We start from the raw sequence: 14,319 nt of genomic DNA, 5'->3' as shown, positions 1-14,319 counted from the left end.
GTTATGTTGGGGCTTTTAATTGATTGGCATGATGCTTTGCTGGCTTTACCTTCACATCAGAGATGGTCTCACCAAGAAATCGTTGAACTCACTAGGATAAGATGCTAGACTTTATGCTTGGTAAATACTTCCAATGAAAGAACCGCAACTGAATTTAAACTATGATAATGCAGCAAGGTGGAGAAATCCACCATGGGGAGAGGGTTCAGGGAGGGGAGGGGGAATCCCAGTGCCTATAACACTGTGTCACATAATGCAATACAATTAATAAATTTTTTTTTAATTTTTAATTTTGAATTATGTGGCACAATATCGGATAGGCTGGGATTCCTGCCCCCAAAGTTCCATCCTTCCTGACAGATTTTCACCATTTTATTACAATGGTATAGTCCTTCATAAGGAATCACAATTCCATCATTCTCATATTTAAGTGTACCCTGACATTGCTGGTACAGAAAGTGTCAGACAGTCCAGCATCCCATTGTCTGCACATTTCCAACAGTTTCATTGGGAATCCGTTATTTGTCTGGAAGTAGGAATGAATGTTGCATTATATCCCCACATCTGGATATGGTGGACCCCAGGACTTCATTACTATATACATTTTCAAGGATTATTTCTTAAAAATTTTATACATGAGACCATTACTATATTTCTTGAGTAGGTAGCATGTACTATTTTATGAACATTAAAATTCTAACGTTAATTCTATATGGAAGGATGATACCGTACTCTCATTTCATAAATTAATTGGTACATAAAAAAGCCAAAGCCATACAAGCAGCAAACAATATATTTCAATTATAATATATATCTATTGATGCCACAGTTTGTCTTTCTCTTACACTTTCTCATATCTCATAAACTTAATTTTTGGTTTTTAACTAAAATACAGATAGGGCAAAAATGCCATAACTAATTCTGAGTTCAGGACTTGATTCCAGAGTAGAAATTCTGGAACTATTTATTGTAAAATTCAGTTTTTCACAAGGTTTCATGAGTTCATTCAAATCTATCCAGGGTCATTCTCAATTACCTATAGTATGTACCCCATACTACTTAAACCTATTTTTCTTTCAAGCCATGACTGCACAGAACATGTACTTTCAAATCTGCATTTTCAGTACTTTCTTTCTGCTTGTTTTCTCTACTTGCAGGTATAACAGAAATCACAAATTTAACATATCCAAGGCATAACGTTCCCACCACTACATCCAATTCATGAAGTGTTATTTCAACTTGTGAATTTGATTCTGAATCCAGGAAAACTTCTATTGCCACTGCCAGCACTCTGGCTAATCTTTACAACAGTCACTTTTTGGCACTGATAAACATCAGAAGTCACTTCATTTTTTATCTCCCCCATTAATATGAGCTGGATGAGAGGACCCTGTGTTACTGTTGTGTTCCCAATGTCCACATAAACTACATCAAACACAATAGATATTGCAAAAGTTTAAACCAATTACCTTCAAAGTTCATCATTTTAAAAGATCAGAAAGCTTATCTTCAGATTTTGCATACTATGTATTACAAGAATAAAGAATAGCGTTTATTATAAATAAATTTTAAAAAGGGAAATTAAACTAAAATGAATACTAAAATTTCAGCTACTCCCACTGGAGAGCATGAACTGGGATGGGGGCAGATCAGACTAAGTAGGGCTATAACACCTGTGTGCCTCATGTGGTTACATCAGGGAAAAGTCAGGCTGAGCTGATTATTCCTACTGGTGCAATCTACAATTTGAGTGAGCAAGGTTGTTTGGGTGTAACCGTAGCATCAGCTGGCAGAAGCTGGCACTGGGGGTTAATTCTGTCAGGTTAAACCACAGAACCACCTGGAAAGTGCACAATCCAGGAGTGAGAGACCTGGGAGGGAAATAGTGGGTTCTCCCCTCCTGGGTTACCACTCCCACGGGAGGGCACAAAAACTAGGACAGGGGCTGGGGTGGCTAAACAGAGAGATACTCAGCAATACCCGTGAGGGCTTGGTTGTTGAGCTGGTTAGATGGATCTAAGCTTCAATGCCAATTGCCATGTACGAGAGCCAAGGGGGATGTGGGACAGACTGGACTAGTCTGCTACACATACTGGCAAACCAAGGTAGGGTGCGGGCCTGGTGGGGGTTATTGTGGGTCGCTTTCACCAGGCTGCAGCTCCCACTGATTTAAGTGATGGCCGAGTATGCGCTGTGCAGAACCAGTCTGGTCTGCAACACCCATTGGTTCCAGTGGAAGTCGGGACTGAAAATAGAACCAACCCAGCAATTGCAAGTACCAGCTGATCGGGGTGATAGACTGTGCTAGGCCCTGTACTTGCTGGTGCATACAAGATTCTGGTTTGAGAACACCTCAGACGAAGTTTCTTTGGGGATCTCCCCAACTGAAATGCCGGACTCAGAACCCTAACCATGAAAGGACAGTAGATGGAACAAGTTAATCAACCACCTCAGCTGTAGGTTGGCAACAAAATACAAGAGACGCTGTGATGGACAATGTCAATGAGTGGATTTTTTAACGACCTCATCAAGTTTGGAGTGGCGAGATTGGCAGCGATTCATAACTGGTGAACTATCAGAAGCATTTGAGCAAGTATCTCAGAGCATGCCCTACATGCGGGACTTGGGGTGGGTGGGAAACCGGGTGGGGCTTCTCCCTCAATAGCCCCCTTTACCTTGTGGCTAAATGGGCCCAACTGGAAACTATAATGCTAAGGGAAATGAGCGAATCCCAAAAGGTTAGATACCACATGTTTGCCTTGAATATAACCTGTAATTTTTATTTGTTTATTTGCTTGTTAGTTTTTGAACCTGCCATTGATACTGTCTCAACCCATGTGTTTTGAAGAATTGAACTTGCATTATCTTTAACATTGTTTACTCAATACTATGTCAATTAATTCCATAACATTGTATATTGTTGCTGATGTTTTGTTGGGGCTTTTAACTGACTGGAACTTTACCCTGTTAGCTCTACCTTCACACCAGAGAAGGTCTCCCCAAGAGGCCACTGAACTTATCTGGACAATAAGATGCTGGACTTTATGCTAGGTATATGCTTGCAACGAAGGAATCTCAACTGAACTTGAACTGTGGTTATGCAGCAAGGTGGAGGAATCCACCATGGGGGGAGGGTTGTGGGAGGGGTGGGAGGAATCCCAGTACCTATAAAATTGTATCACATAATAATAAAAAAAAAAAGAGAAAAGAATAATAGAAATTTACAATGCCATGAAATTAAATGACATGTTACTAGAAAAAAATATATATATATAATTTAGTCTACTCTATAATCACAACATTAATTTATCACCAACCATAATATTCAATATGTAAAAAATTAGAAAAATCAGTTTTACATGAGCTGAAAATAACAATCGTATCAAAAGATGTCCATTTCATTCCTATACAGTTTTGTATGCCATATTGATTGCCACATATCAGAGAAAGCACTGCTAAATATAATGCTTTATAGTTCCATCCATTGTGTTGCAAAAGGCAAAATTTCATTACTTCTTATCATTGAGTAGTATTTCATAGTGTATATTTACCACACTTTCTAATTTGAGTCATCAGTTGGTGGATATCTGTGTTGATTTGATATCATAGCTATTGTGAGAATTAAACTACAATAAATATGCAGGTACAAATGAAAAAAAAAATTTACCTTTACCTCAGATACATGAAGGAAACAATATGGAAACAATAATCTTACCTACTTTCCTGTAGTCCTTGAACTTTTTTACCCTAATTAACTATGTAAAGATTGTCAAAATAAAAAAATAATAAAAAACAAGCAAACAAAAACAACAAAAAAATTTCCATAATACCTGAATGTTTAAATTTAGAAATTGAAGGTTACTAAAAATTTTAATAGCCTATGAAAATTGGGAATAACAATGAAGGTAAAATATACTTACATTTGGTCTTTGGGTTTCCTGCAGCCATTTAAAAATGTGCGTCAAAGAGAAAAGTTTTAAAAGAATTAAATGTATCATTTGTCTCAAAGCTTACTAACTTAAGCAAAATCAATTGTAATACAATTTAATACTGATATAATTACTTTCCAGTTATCTCATGTAGACTATAAAAGCTCAAGTTTTCCAACTTACTTTTTAAAAAATCATTTGAGTTACAGACATGTACAGCACAATTCACCCATTTAAAGTGTCCAATTTCTCTCTTTCCTCTTCACTCTCCCACCAACCCTGTCCTGTTCCTACCCTGCTGGAATAAAACCTTCTAATGTAAAAATAAATAACAATAATAAATAAATAAATAATAATAAAGTGTCCAAGTTAATGTTTTCAACATTTTTAAAGGATTGTGCAAACTTTAACTTCAGTTTAAAATGAACTTCACTGATTTGCCTATTTCTATGACTATTGAAAATTCACAAAATATAGACAAGCATTAACAGAAGAAAAACTACTTCACTGTGTAAACAAACACAATAACATTTTGATGTATTTCTTCCTAGTATTTGTCCTCATGGAGCTTGTTTTATATTTTATATTTTCAGAGTGGGTTTTTTTTTTTTGCATATCTCTGCCCTATAATAAAATCTTACATCTTGCCTTTATACCAAACACTGCTTACACATTGTAACTTTTTAGTAATAACATATATTGACAACTTATTAATGCTTATTATTTACCTAGTAGTGCTCTAGACAGGATAAAGTATATCTTAAAGGAGATTATTCCCATTTATCAATGAGAAATCTAGGTACTTAAAAGTGAAATACCCTTGCAATATGCTCCACAGGAAGGACCATATGATGATGTCAGATGGCTGTTCCTCATCCCTGGGTACCGGGGTGGTTGGGAGGCTGGGTTTCTCCCCTTATCTATTCCTTCCCCTCAGGTAAAAGGAGAAGAAAAAGAAAATTTGCAAACAATGGTCTCATCCACTTTCTCTTAATCCTTGACTCTTTCCATCCTGATCAACTATGTAAACATCATCACAAATTTAAAAAATTTAAAAAAAAAAGTTAAATACAAAGGCAAGTGGCATAGCAATAACCACAATACAATCAACTGCATAGAATCCTCATATTGTGAACAACTTATACAATCACTTCTCTACTGTAAACAATTAACCTACTATAAATGCTTTACTATTACTTAGAGCTATATAAATCTTCTTAGTTCTTTATCCTTAGAAAAAAATTCTCAGAATAAGAACCTCTGTTGGGTATGCAGTTCTTCTAAGGGTAAACACACTGAGTTAAAATGCTTTTGCAATAAGTTGATTGTCACAGCCATCAGTAATAAGCATACCCAGTTGACAGCAGCCTCACCAGTACCTTGTTGCAGTTTGTTTAAATATTTTGTCATTGTTGTTCTAACTTTACATTTCTTCTGTTTCCGTTAATGATGAGTATTTCTTTATATTTGTGCATCAGTTTTCATTTCTTCTTTTGTGAATGGTCTGACACCATTTTAAAAATTAAGTTAAGAACTGTTCTAAGCCTCATTCTGTCATTTCATTCAAAAGCCTTCTTGATGATAAAGATTACACTTATCAACATGCAGCATAAGTTCCATATGAAACCAAAATATAATTTATTTTCATTAAACTACAATCCTTGGGTTAGTTTTTAAAAGGCATTAAATAATCCTTCATTCTTAAATATTTTTTAAACTGATGATTAAATTTAACTGACTTGGAAAAGTATATGTATTATTTCTTTTGATGACTGAATATACAGATAAATAAACCACAGAAAAGGGTCCTTAGGTAACACGAAAGGATATAATAAGGGTTTTCTAACAACAAAGAAGCCATTCGTGCTTCTTTAATCATAGGCCTGGCCATTAGTGTTCGTCGTCTCCAGTAATGCTAAGGAAAAAAAAAAAGATAAGATACTTCATGACTAACAATCACATCTGTTAAGAAGAACTTACTATCAAAATATGGATACATTAAGGCATTAACAATAAATTCTTACATGATCTCCTGTTCCAGCAAGATGAATGCACACAGGTCTGTATTTGCTGTTCCATTCTTTAGGCACAATAAATTGGAATCTATTTATAAAAGAAAACACAACCCAGTGAAATTCTCTTTAATAGAGTATAATTATTTTTTAAAAGTTTATTTGGAATATTCACATTCAAACTATAATTGACTAATGTTTCTCTAAGTGCAGCATAGAGGATTAGTCTGCATGCCACTGCACAGACCCCACCCACAATGATATTCTGATCTGGTTTTTGTTGGAGCTTTCAGATATTTACTACAGTATAAGCATAAAAATTAATAATAATAATAATTATTTTTATAAAGATTTATTTTTATTATTTTTTATTGGAAAGGCAGATATACAGAGAGGAGAGACAGAGAGGAAGATCTTCCGTCCTATGATTCACTCCCCAAGTGAGCGCAACGGGCCGATACTATGCTGATCCGAAGCCAGGAGCCTCTTCCGGGTCTCCCACGTGGGTGCAGGGTCCCAAAGCTTTGGGCCATCCTTGACTGCTTTCCCAGGCCACAGGCAGGGAGCTGGAAGGGAAGCGGGGCTGCCGGGATAGAACCGGCGCCCATATGGGATCCCGGGCGTGCAAGGCGAGGACCTTAACCACTGCGCCACCGTGCCGGGTCCTGATAATAATTATTTTTAAAAAGATTTTCTACCAAGTTCACTAGCAAACCTTTATAAATGTATAATGAGCTTTTATTATTTTATAGAGATACCAACAGAGCAAAGTATGTGCTACTTTTAAAATTTTATTTTTGATGATTTTTACATGATTGATTAGGGTGATGGGGGTAAAAGGCTTGAGGAAAGTGGGTGAAACCATTGTTTCCACATTCTTTTTTTCCTTCCTGTGTTTGGGGGAAGAGGGGAGAAAAAGGGGGAAGCCACACCCAGCCTCTCAAATGCTTTAATTCCCTGGGATGGGGGACAGCCACCTGACAGCATCCTAGGGTCCCTGTTGTGACGCATGTTCTGAGAATCCCGCTTAAGTGGTTTTGATAGTTCAACAATTTTGAATTGCTGTCCCTCTTGCCATTCCAAGCACAAGCAACTATCCCCAGAATCCACTGGTTGACACAGTGCACTAACTTAGAGTCTTCATTTGCCCATTCACTGCTGACACCTGGCTAGGGTGGTTGATCAATTTGTTCTGTCCTTGGTCCTCTGCTATGAAACCAGGAGATCAGCAATGATCTCCAGGTTCCAATGCAGTGCCATATCCTCCATGTGCACCTGAATATTCTGTCCACTGCTTCATCTAAGCCACTGAGGAGACCCAGCTCTAACACATGCATTCCACGGTCAGACCATAGAACCTGTAATTCTCTCCATGGTTGGAGTTCTAAGTCCAGAGGTTCAGTTGGGGAGACGCCCAAAGAAGCCACAAGCCCTGATTGTTACGTGTACTTGCCAATACAAGGTCCAGCATAGTCAGTTGTCCAAATCATGCTATGCTCACACTGGTGGCTGCAATTCTGTCTCCAGGCCTGTCTTCTAAACAAACCAAAGGGTGCTGCAGCCCAGCTTGATCCTGCCCACTACACACTCGGCCCTCACATGAATCAGCAGGAGTTGCAGCCTAGTTGCAGTGACCCCCAAAATCCCCACCAGACCCCCCCTGCCCTGGGACTGGTCACATGCTACATTTTAAAGCTCCTGTTACATACATTGTGAAAATAGTTTTTTTTTTTTCAAAGATTAATTTTTTTAAAGATTTATTTGTTTTTATTGGAAAGTCAGATATACAGAGAGGAAAAGAGACAGGGAAGAACATGTTTCATCTGATGATTCACTCCCCAAGTGGCCGCAATGGCTAGAGCTGAGTCGATCCAAAGCCAGCAACCAGGAGCTTCATCTGGGTCTCCCACACGGGTGCAGGGTCCCAAGGCTTTGGGCCATCCTCAACTGCTTTCCCAGGCCACAGGCAAGGAGCTGGATGGGAAGTGGGGCTTCTGGGATGAGAACTGGTACCCACATGGGATCCTGGCATGTACAAGGCAAGAGCCTTAGCTGCTAAGCTGGGCCGGGCCCTATAATTTTCTTTTTATAATACAGAAAAAAATTTACCTTTAAAATGTTTTTTTAAATCTTACAGGCAGAAAGAAGGAATTCTTAAGAGTGCTGGTTTAGTGCCCAAACACCAGACTCAGCTGGGCTGGAGCTGGGAACTGGGATCTCAGCCTGGGTCTTCCATGTAGGCGGCTAGAACCCACCACTGAGCCATTGCCACTGCCTTCCAAGTAGCAGGAAGCTGTAGTCACAGACACAGTCACAGATACCAACTCTAACACCATACACCTGTCTCAAATTTGCCATTTCAAAAATAAAAAAATGGTTATTTTATTATCTGTTTGACAAGAATAGAGTCAAGCAGAAGTCAAGGTTGTAAACTGGGTCTCCCACATGAGTAGCCAGAACCAATTACTAGAGCTATCACTGCTGCTCTCCAAGGTTTGCATTAACAGGAATTTATAGCTAGGACCAAAACACACATATTGAATGCAGGTATTGTGATGCAGAACATGTATCTTTTTTGCTTTTTAAATATTTATTTTATCTATTCATTTTTAATTTGAAAGGCAGAGTTAGAGAGGTCCTCTATGTGCTGGCTCACTTCCCAATGGCTGTAATGGCCAGAGCTGAAGGGATCCAAAGCCAGGACCCAAGAGCCTCTTCTGGGTGCATGGACCCAAGGACATGGTTAACCCTCCACTGCTTTCCCAGGCCATAATAGGAAGCTGGATCAGAAGCACAAGATGAACTGGTGCCCATATGGAATGCTGGTGCTACAGGTGGAGGGGTGCTGGCCCTCTGGGCACACATCTTAAGTGCTAGGTTAAGCATTCACCCACTTTAATCATTGTTTAGTATACAGTTCATGGGTATTAAGTACAGGGGCAGACAATTGTACCCACATCCCATGACAGAGAGTATGTTTTCAAGTCATGTGTCCCTTCCCAATTCGAGTTTCCTGCTAATGCACATCCTGGAGTGCATCGCTTAGCACTTCAAAGAGCTGGGTCCTAGAGTGAGTTCCTGGCTTCTACTTTGGGCAGTGAATCAGCAGATGCAAGTCGGTTATTCATTCCATCCCACTGTCTCAGGTAACATGTCTAAGGAAATCATTCGTTCTGGTGTGCAATTGTGACTCCGTGTCTCCAGAGCTTTTTCATTTCCCAAATTGATTTGACATTTCAGAATTATTACCAGTAACATGTTGTGCTGTGCCACCTCAATGTTTGGCCAGTGGTGGCTACATTTTCAAGCAATGTAAAACTTCAATTCTGAGTTCATTTTGGACCAAAGAGGCACGACCACCAGTTACCTACTGGCAACAAATTTTGTTGAATAGAACACAGACATCTACAGTTAAGATGGTTCAGGAAGTATTCTTTTTTGTTTTGTGCACATTGAAACTCAGTTTCAACCTCTTTCATTATTATTATTATTTAAATTGAAAGGCAGAGTTACAAAAAGAGGAACAAACTTATAGATAGAGCTCTGTCAGCTCAATCACTCTTCCAGTGACAGAAATGGTTGGGGCTGGCCCAGCCAAAGTCCAGGTGTCTCATGTAGATGGCACATGTCCAAATACCTGGGCTACCTTCTGATGCTTTCAGGTACATTAGCAGAGACTTGGTTCTAACGTGGAGTAGCAGAGCTGGCTCCATGGCTCAACTGGTTAATCCTCTACCTGTAAGCTACAGCATCCCATATGGGTACCAGTTTTTGTCCTGGCTGCTTCACTTTCCATCCAGTTTCCTGCGTATGGTCTGAAAAAGCAGAAGATGGTACAAAGACTTGGGACCCTGCACTCAGGTGGGAGATCCAAAGGAAGCTCATGGCTCCTAATCAACTCTACTCTAGCCATTGCAGCCATTTGAGGAGTGAACTAGCAGATGGAAGATCTTTGTCTCTACTCCCCTCTGAAATCTGCCTTTCCAATGAAAATAAATAAATCTTTTTTTTTTTTTAAAGAGAATATCTTCAGTACAAATCTAGACATCTTTGCTATTCTTTTAGCTAGGAGGATGGGTTGTCTTCAGGGTCTCCCACAGGGTAGGGCCCAAGCACTTGTTCTATATTCAACTGATTTCACAGGCACTTTACCCAGGAGCTGGATTGGAAGTGCAGCAACTGTGACTCAAACTGTTGCCAATATGGGATACTGGCATTGTGGGATACAGCTTAACTTGCTACACCACAGCATTGGCCCTGAACATTAATCTTCTACGGGCTCGTTAATTTGCTCAAAATTTTCAGTCTTCTCAGTCTCTCTCAGTGTCCCATCCTGAATGAATAAGGACCACTTTAGTGTCTGGCTCAAATGACTAGGCCAGAAATAGAGCAAATATGGGCAATGAGATTTAAAAAAAAATATTTATTTATATTTATTGGAAAGTCAGATATACAGAGAGGAGGAGGAGAGACAGAGAGGAAGATCTTCTGTCTGATGATTCACTCCCCAAGTGAGCTGCAATGGCCGGTGCTGTGCCGATCTGAAGCCAGGAACCAGGAACCTCTTCCGGGTCTCCCATGCAGGTGCAGGGTCAAAGGCTTTGGGCCATCCTCAACTGCCTTCCCAGGCCACAAGCAAGGAGCTGGATGGGAAGTGGAGCTGTTGGGATTAGAACCGGTGTCCATATGGGATCCTGGCACTTTCAAGGCAAGGACTTAGACTGCTAGGCCACTGTGCCGAACCCGGGCAATGAGATTTGGTAGTTTGGCAAAAAAAAATGGTTATATTTGGAATTTGGAAAAAAAGGTATTCTGGGTATGGAGGGCTGTGTAGTCATGTTTTGTCAGCTGCGGAGGCATGGGAAAACAAGACTACTAATGACATAGATATGGAGCATAAAGAGGGTGGAAAGGTAAGGGAAATTATTTTCTGCGATTTTGATGGCTTTTCATTTTCTACCTCAAAATCACTTGAGATATAAAAGGCACACACTTAACCAAGATTATCCTTTGTTTCCTACCCCAATCCCCTCTACTGGAGTGGTGATAAAAGTATTAAAACACTTGAGTAAAAAGCTAGAGACTGGGATAGGCAGGTGGTATGGCAGGTTAAGCCAGTGACATCTAGGTTGCATAGAGCAGCGTGTGATGAAAATAACAACAAAATGTACTTTAAAAATATCTTTGTGGGTGTGGAGCAGCAGCCTAGTGGTAGCTTAGTGGCTAAAGTCCTCACCTCACATGTGCCAGGATCCCATATGGGCACTCGTTCTAATTCCGGAAGTCCCATTTCCCATCCAGCTCCCTGCTTGTGGCCCGGGAAAGCAGTCGAGGATGGCCCAAAGCCTTTGACCCTGCACCTGCATGGGAGACCTGGAAGAAGCTCCTGGCTTCAGATCAGCTCAGCTCCAACCATTGTGGCCATTTGGGGTGTAAATCAGTGGATGGAAGATCTTCTTCTCTCTGTCTCTCCTCCTCTTTGTATATCTGACTTTCCAATAAAAATAAATAAATCTTTGAAAAAATTTAGGTGTGTATATAACCATCCCCCCAAAATGTGAAATGTTTGGAATATTAACTGACATAATGTTTAACTTGTATGTGAAATGTGTGAAACATTAGTTAATGAAATGTAATTGTGTGTAATCTAGAGTAAGGAGCCTTACCAACAGGCATGTCAGGACTTACTTGTGAACTAGGAATAGCTTGTAAGGTGTGTAAAACAAGATCACGTTTAGCCCCCCTCACTAATCTGTAATGGGGAGATACAAAAAGCTGAAGAAGAGATGAAGCCCCAGTGAGTATTAACAAGGGCTAAGCTGGCCCAGCACGGTAGTATAAAGGCTAAAGTTCTTGCCTTGCATACGCCAGGATTCCATGTAGGATCTAGCTTGTGTTCCAACTGTTCCACTTGCCATCAGGCTCCCTGTTTGTGGCCTGGAAAAGCAGTAGAGGATGGCCCGAGGCACTGGGACCCTGTGCTCAGTGGGAGTTCCAGAAGCTCCAAGCTCCTAGCTTCAGATTGGCTCAGCTTTGACTGTTGCAGCCACCTGTGGAATGATCCAGTGCACAGAGAATCTTTCTCTGCGTCTGCCTCTCTCTGTAGATCTGACTTTGCAATAAAAATACATTAAAAAAAAAAAAACTGGGTGGGTGAGGGGGGCTCAGCTAAGCATGCAAATTGCTCTCAATTACCTTGTTGAGGAATGAGACCCTGTTTCAGATGCTCCTAGCTGGAGCCGAAGGGAGAGCCTGGCATCACTACTAATAGCACCCTTGCCCTGCCTCTCCTTTGCTCTTCTCATTTCCCTTCTGGGGATCATAAAGTAGGCACAGACAGCTTGGACCTGACCTGAGTCTTAAGACCTTCAAGGGACCTTTGCATAGGGGGATAAGACACTTAGTGATTATCAGTTAGGTGAAAGATGTTGTTTGCATATGAATTAAGCACTGAAAGGCAGATCATGGAAGTCTCTTATTCACACTTGAAGGTAACAGACCTGCTCAAGACAGAGTTCCAATCCAGCTAGCTGCTAGTGCAGTCTGGGAGGCAGAGAATCAGGGTTCAAGGTTTAGGCCCCAGAATTACTCTACCTTTGAAGCAGTTGTAACATAAACCTTTAAAAAAATCAGCTGATGGCATAAATGGAGAAAAAGGACAAACAGATCTAAGCAAACTTTAAGACCACTCCCTTTGCTTATTTTAAATAACAAAACCAAGATACTGATATTGTGAATTATCAGTGAGGAGCTTAGTGAATATATCTGCATAAGAATTTGAGAAGCTTGGGCCTGGAGGCTGGCCTAGCAGCTAAAGTCCTCGCCTTGAACACGCCCTGGGATCCCATATGGGCTTAAGTTCTAATCCAGGCAGCTGCTCTTCCCATCCAGCTCCCTGCTTGTGGCCTGGGAAAGCAATCACGGACGGCCCAATGCTTTGGGACCCTGCACCCATGTAAGGAGACCTGGAGGAGGTTCCTGGCTCCTGGCTTCAGATCGGTGCAGCTCCAGCCGTTGTGCTCATCGTGAATCATCTGATGGAAGATCTTCCTCTCTGTCTCTCCTCCTCTCTGTATATCTGACTTCATAATAAAAATAAATAAACCTTAAAAAAAAAAAAAAGAATTTGAGAAGCTTACAGAAAGGGATGACTTGAATGCCAGAACTTGGACCATCCAGCCAGTGCCACACCTAAGATTTTCTGCATAATTATGCAGGCACTGAAGAACCTAGGCATTTTCTGCCTTTTGTGATTCTGCCTTAATGGCTTGGCTGGGAGCTGTGTGAACTCCAGGCCTGATAGTCTACCTTACACCTGGCAGATCACTGCTTAGGAAGGAGGTACCTGGTATTTGATAAGTATCACAGCCCAATAGCTCATCCATTTATACTTTTTGAAAGTTGTTTGTTTCAAACCAACCAATAGAAACCTGCTAAATCATGACTGTATAATTAATAGCCTGAAATGTATAAGAACTGGGGGGCTTGGGCTCTCTCTCCCTCTCTCTCTCTGGCTTGCTGCGCTTCTTTTTTCCTTCCCTGCGTCAGCCATGCTGGGCTGGGGGAGGTGACTGGATACCTAAGCTAACCTGAATAAACCACCTTTAAGCCTTAGCACCAACTTCAGACTTTATGATTATCTGGGGATTTCAAAATCCGGCACAACAGCACCTCATGTGATACACCCAAGGAGAGCTCCAGAAAAGGCTCCTGGCTCTTGGACTTGGCAAAGCACACAGCTCCAGGTACTGTAGCCACCAGGGGAGTGAACAAGTGCATGGTAAGTCTCTCTCTGTCTCTTTCTCTCTTCGGTAACTTTTTAGAATTCACCTCAATTTTTAATAAAGCAGGGACAAGGCCAAAGCCCTATTAGATTAAAGGGGCATGCCTATTCTTTCAAAAACTCTGACCTTCATAATATTTTAAAAAGACAGAATCCTTCATCTGCTCATTTACTTCCCAGATGGCTATAATACGGCCAAAATTGGAGCCAAGAGCTTCTTCTGAATTTCTTTTCTTTTTTAAAAATTGTGTATTTATTTCCATTGCAAAGTCAGATATACAGAGAGGGAGAGACAGAGACAGGAAGATACTCCATTCGATGATTCACTCCCCAAGTGGCCGCAAGCCAGCAGCCAAGAGCCTCTTTGGAGCCTCCCACGTGGGTGCAGGGTCCCAAGGCCCTGAGCCATCCACTGCTTTCCCAGGCCACAAGCAGGGAACTGGATGGGAAATGAGGCCATGGGAACATGAACTGGCACCCATATGGGATTCGGGTGCATTCAAGCCAAGGACTTTAACCGCTAGGCCACCAAGCCAGCCCCCTCTTCCGAGTTTCTAACATGGGCATAGGGGTCCAAGCACTTGGACCATCTTCC

The 14,319-nt window shown here is 40.9% G+C and overlaps 1 protein-coding gene across 3 annotated transcripts in view; it reads right to left on the bottom strand.

Annotated features, from left to right (window-relative positions):
- The window catches only part of ABHD18 (abhydrolase domain containing 18), a 50,619-nt gene that overhangs the window by 11,760 nt on the left and 24,540 nt on the right, over positions 1–14,319 (bottom strand). For all 3 annotated transcript variants that reach the window (XM_040967013.1, XM_040967014.1, XM_040967015.1), the window contains 3 exons: positions 5,954–6,032; positions 5,760–5,844; positions 3,921–3,948 (listed from right to left, as the gene is read on the bottom strand). In XM_040967013.1, the coding sequence (XP_040822947.1) occupies positions 3,921–3,948; positions 5,760–5,844; positions 5,954–6,032 (192 nt within the window). The remainder of the gene's footprint in view (positions 1–3,920; positions 3,949–5,759; positions 5,845–5,953; positions 6,033–14,319) is intronic.

Source organism: Ochotona curzoniae, unplaced genomic scaffold, assembly GCF_017591425.1.
Source record: "Ochotona curzoniae isolate NIBS_2020 unplaced genomic scaffold, NIBS_Ocur_1.0 scaffold_4506, whole genome shotgun sequence".
Lineage (NCBI taxonomy): Eukaryota > Metazoa > Chordata > Mammalia > Lagomorpha > Ochotonidae > Ochotona > Ochotona curzoniae.
This window is presented reverse-complemented; position numbering and strand designations above follow the sequence as displayed.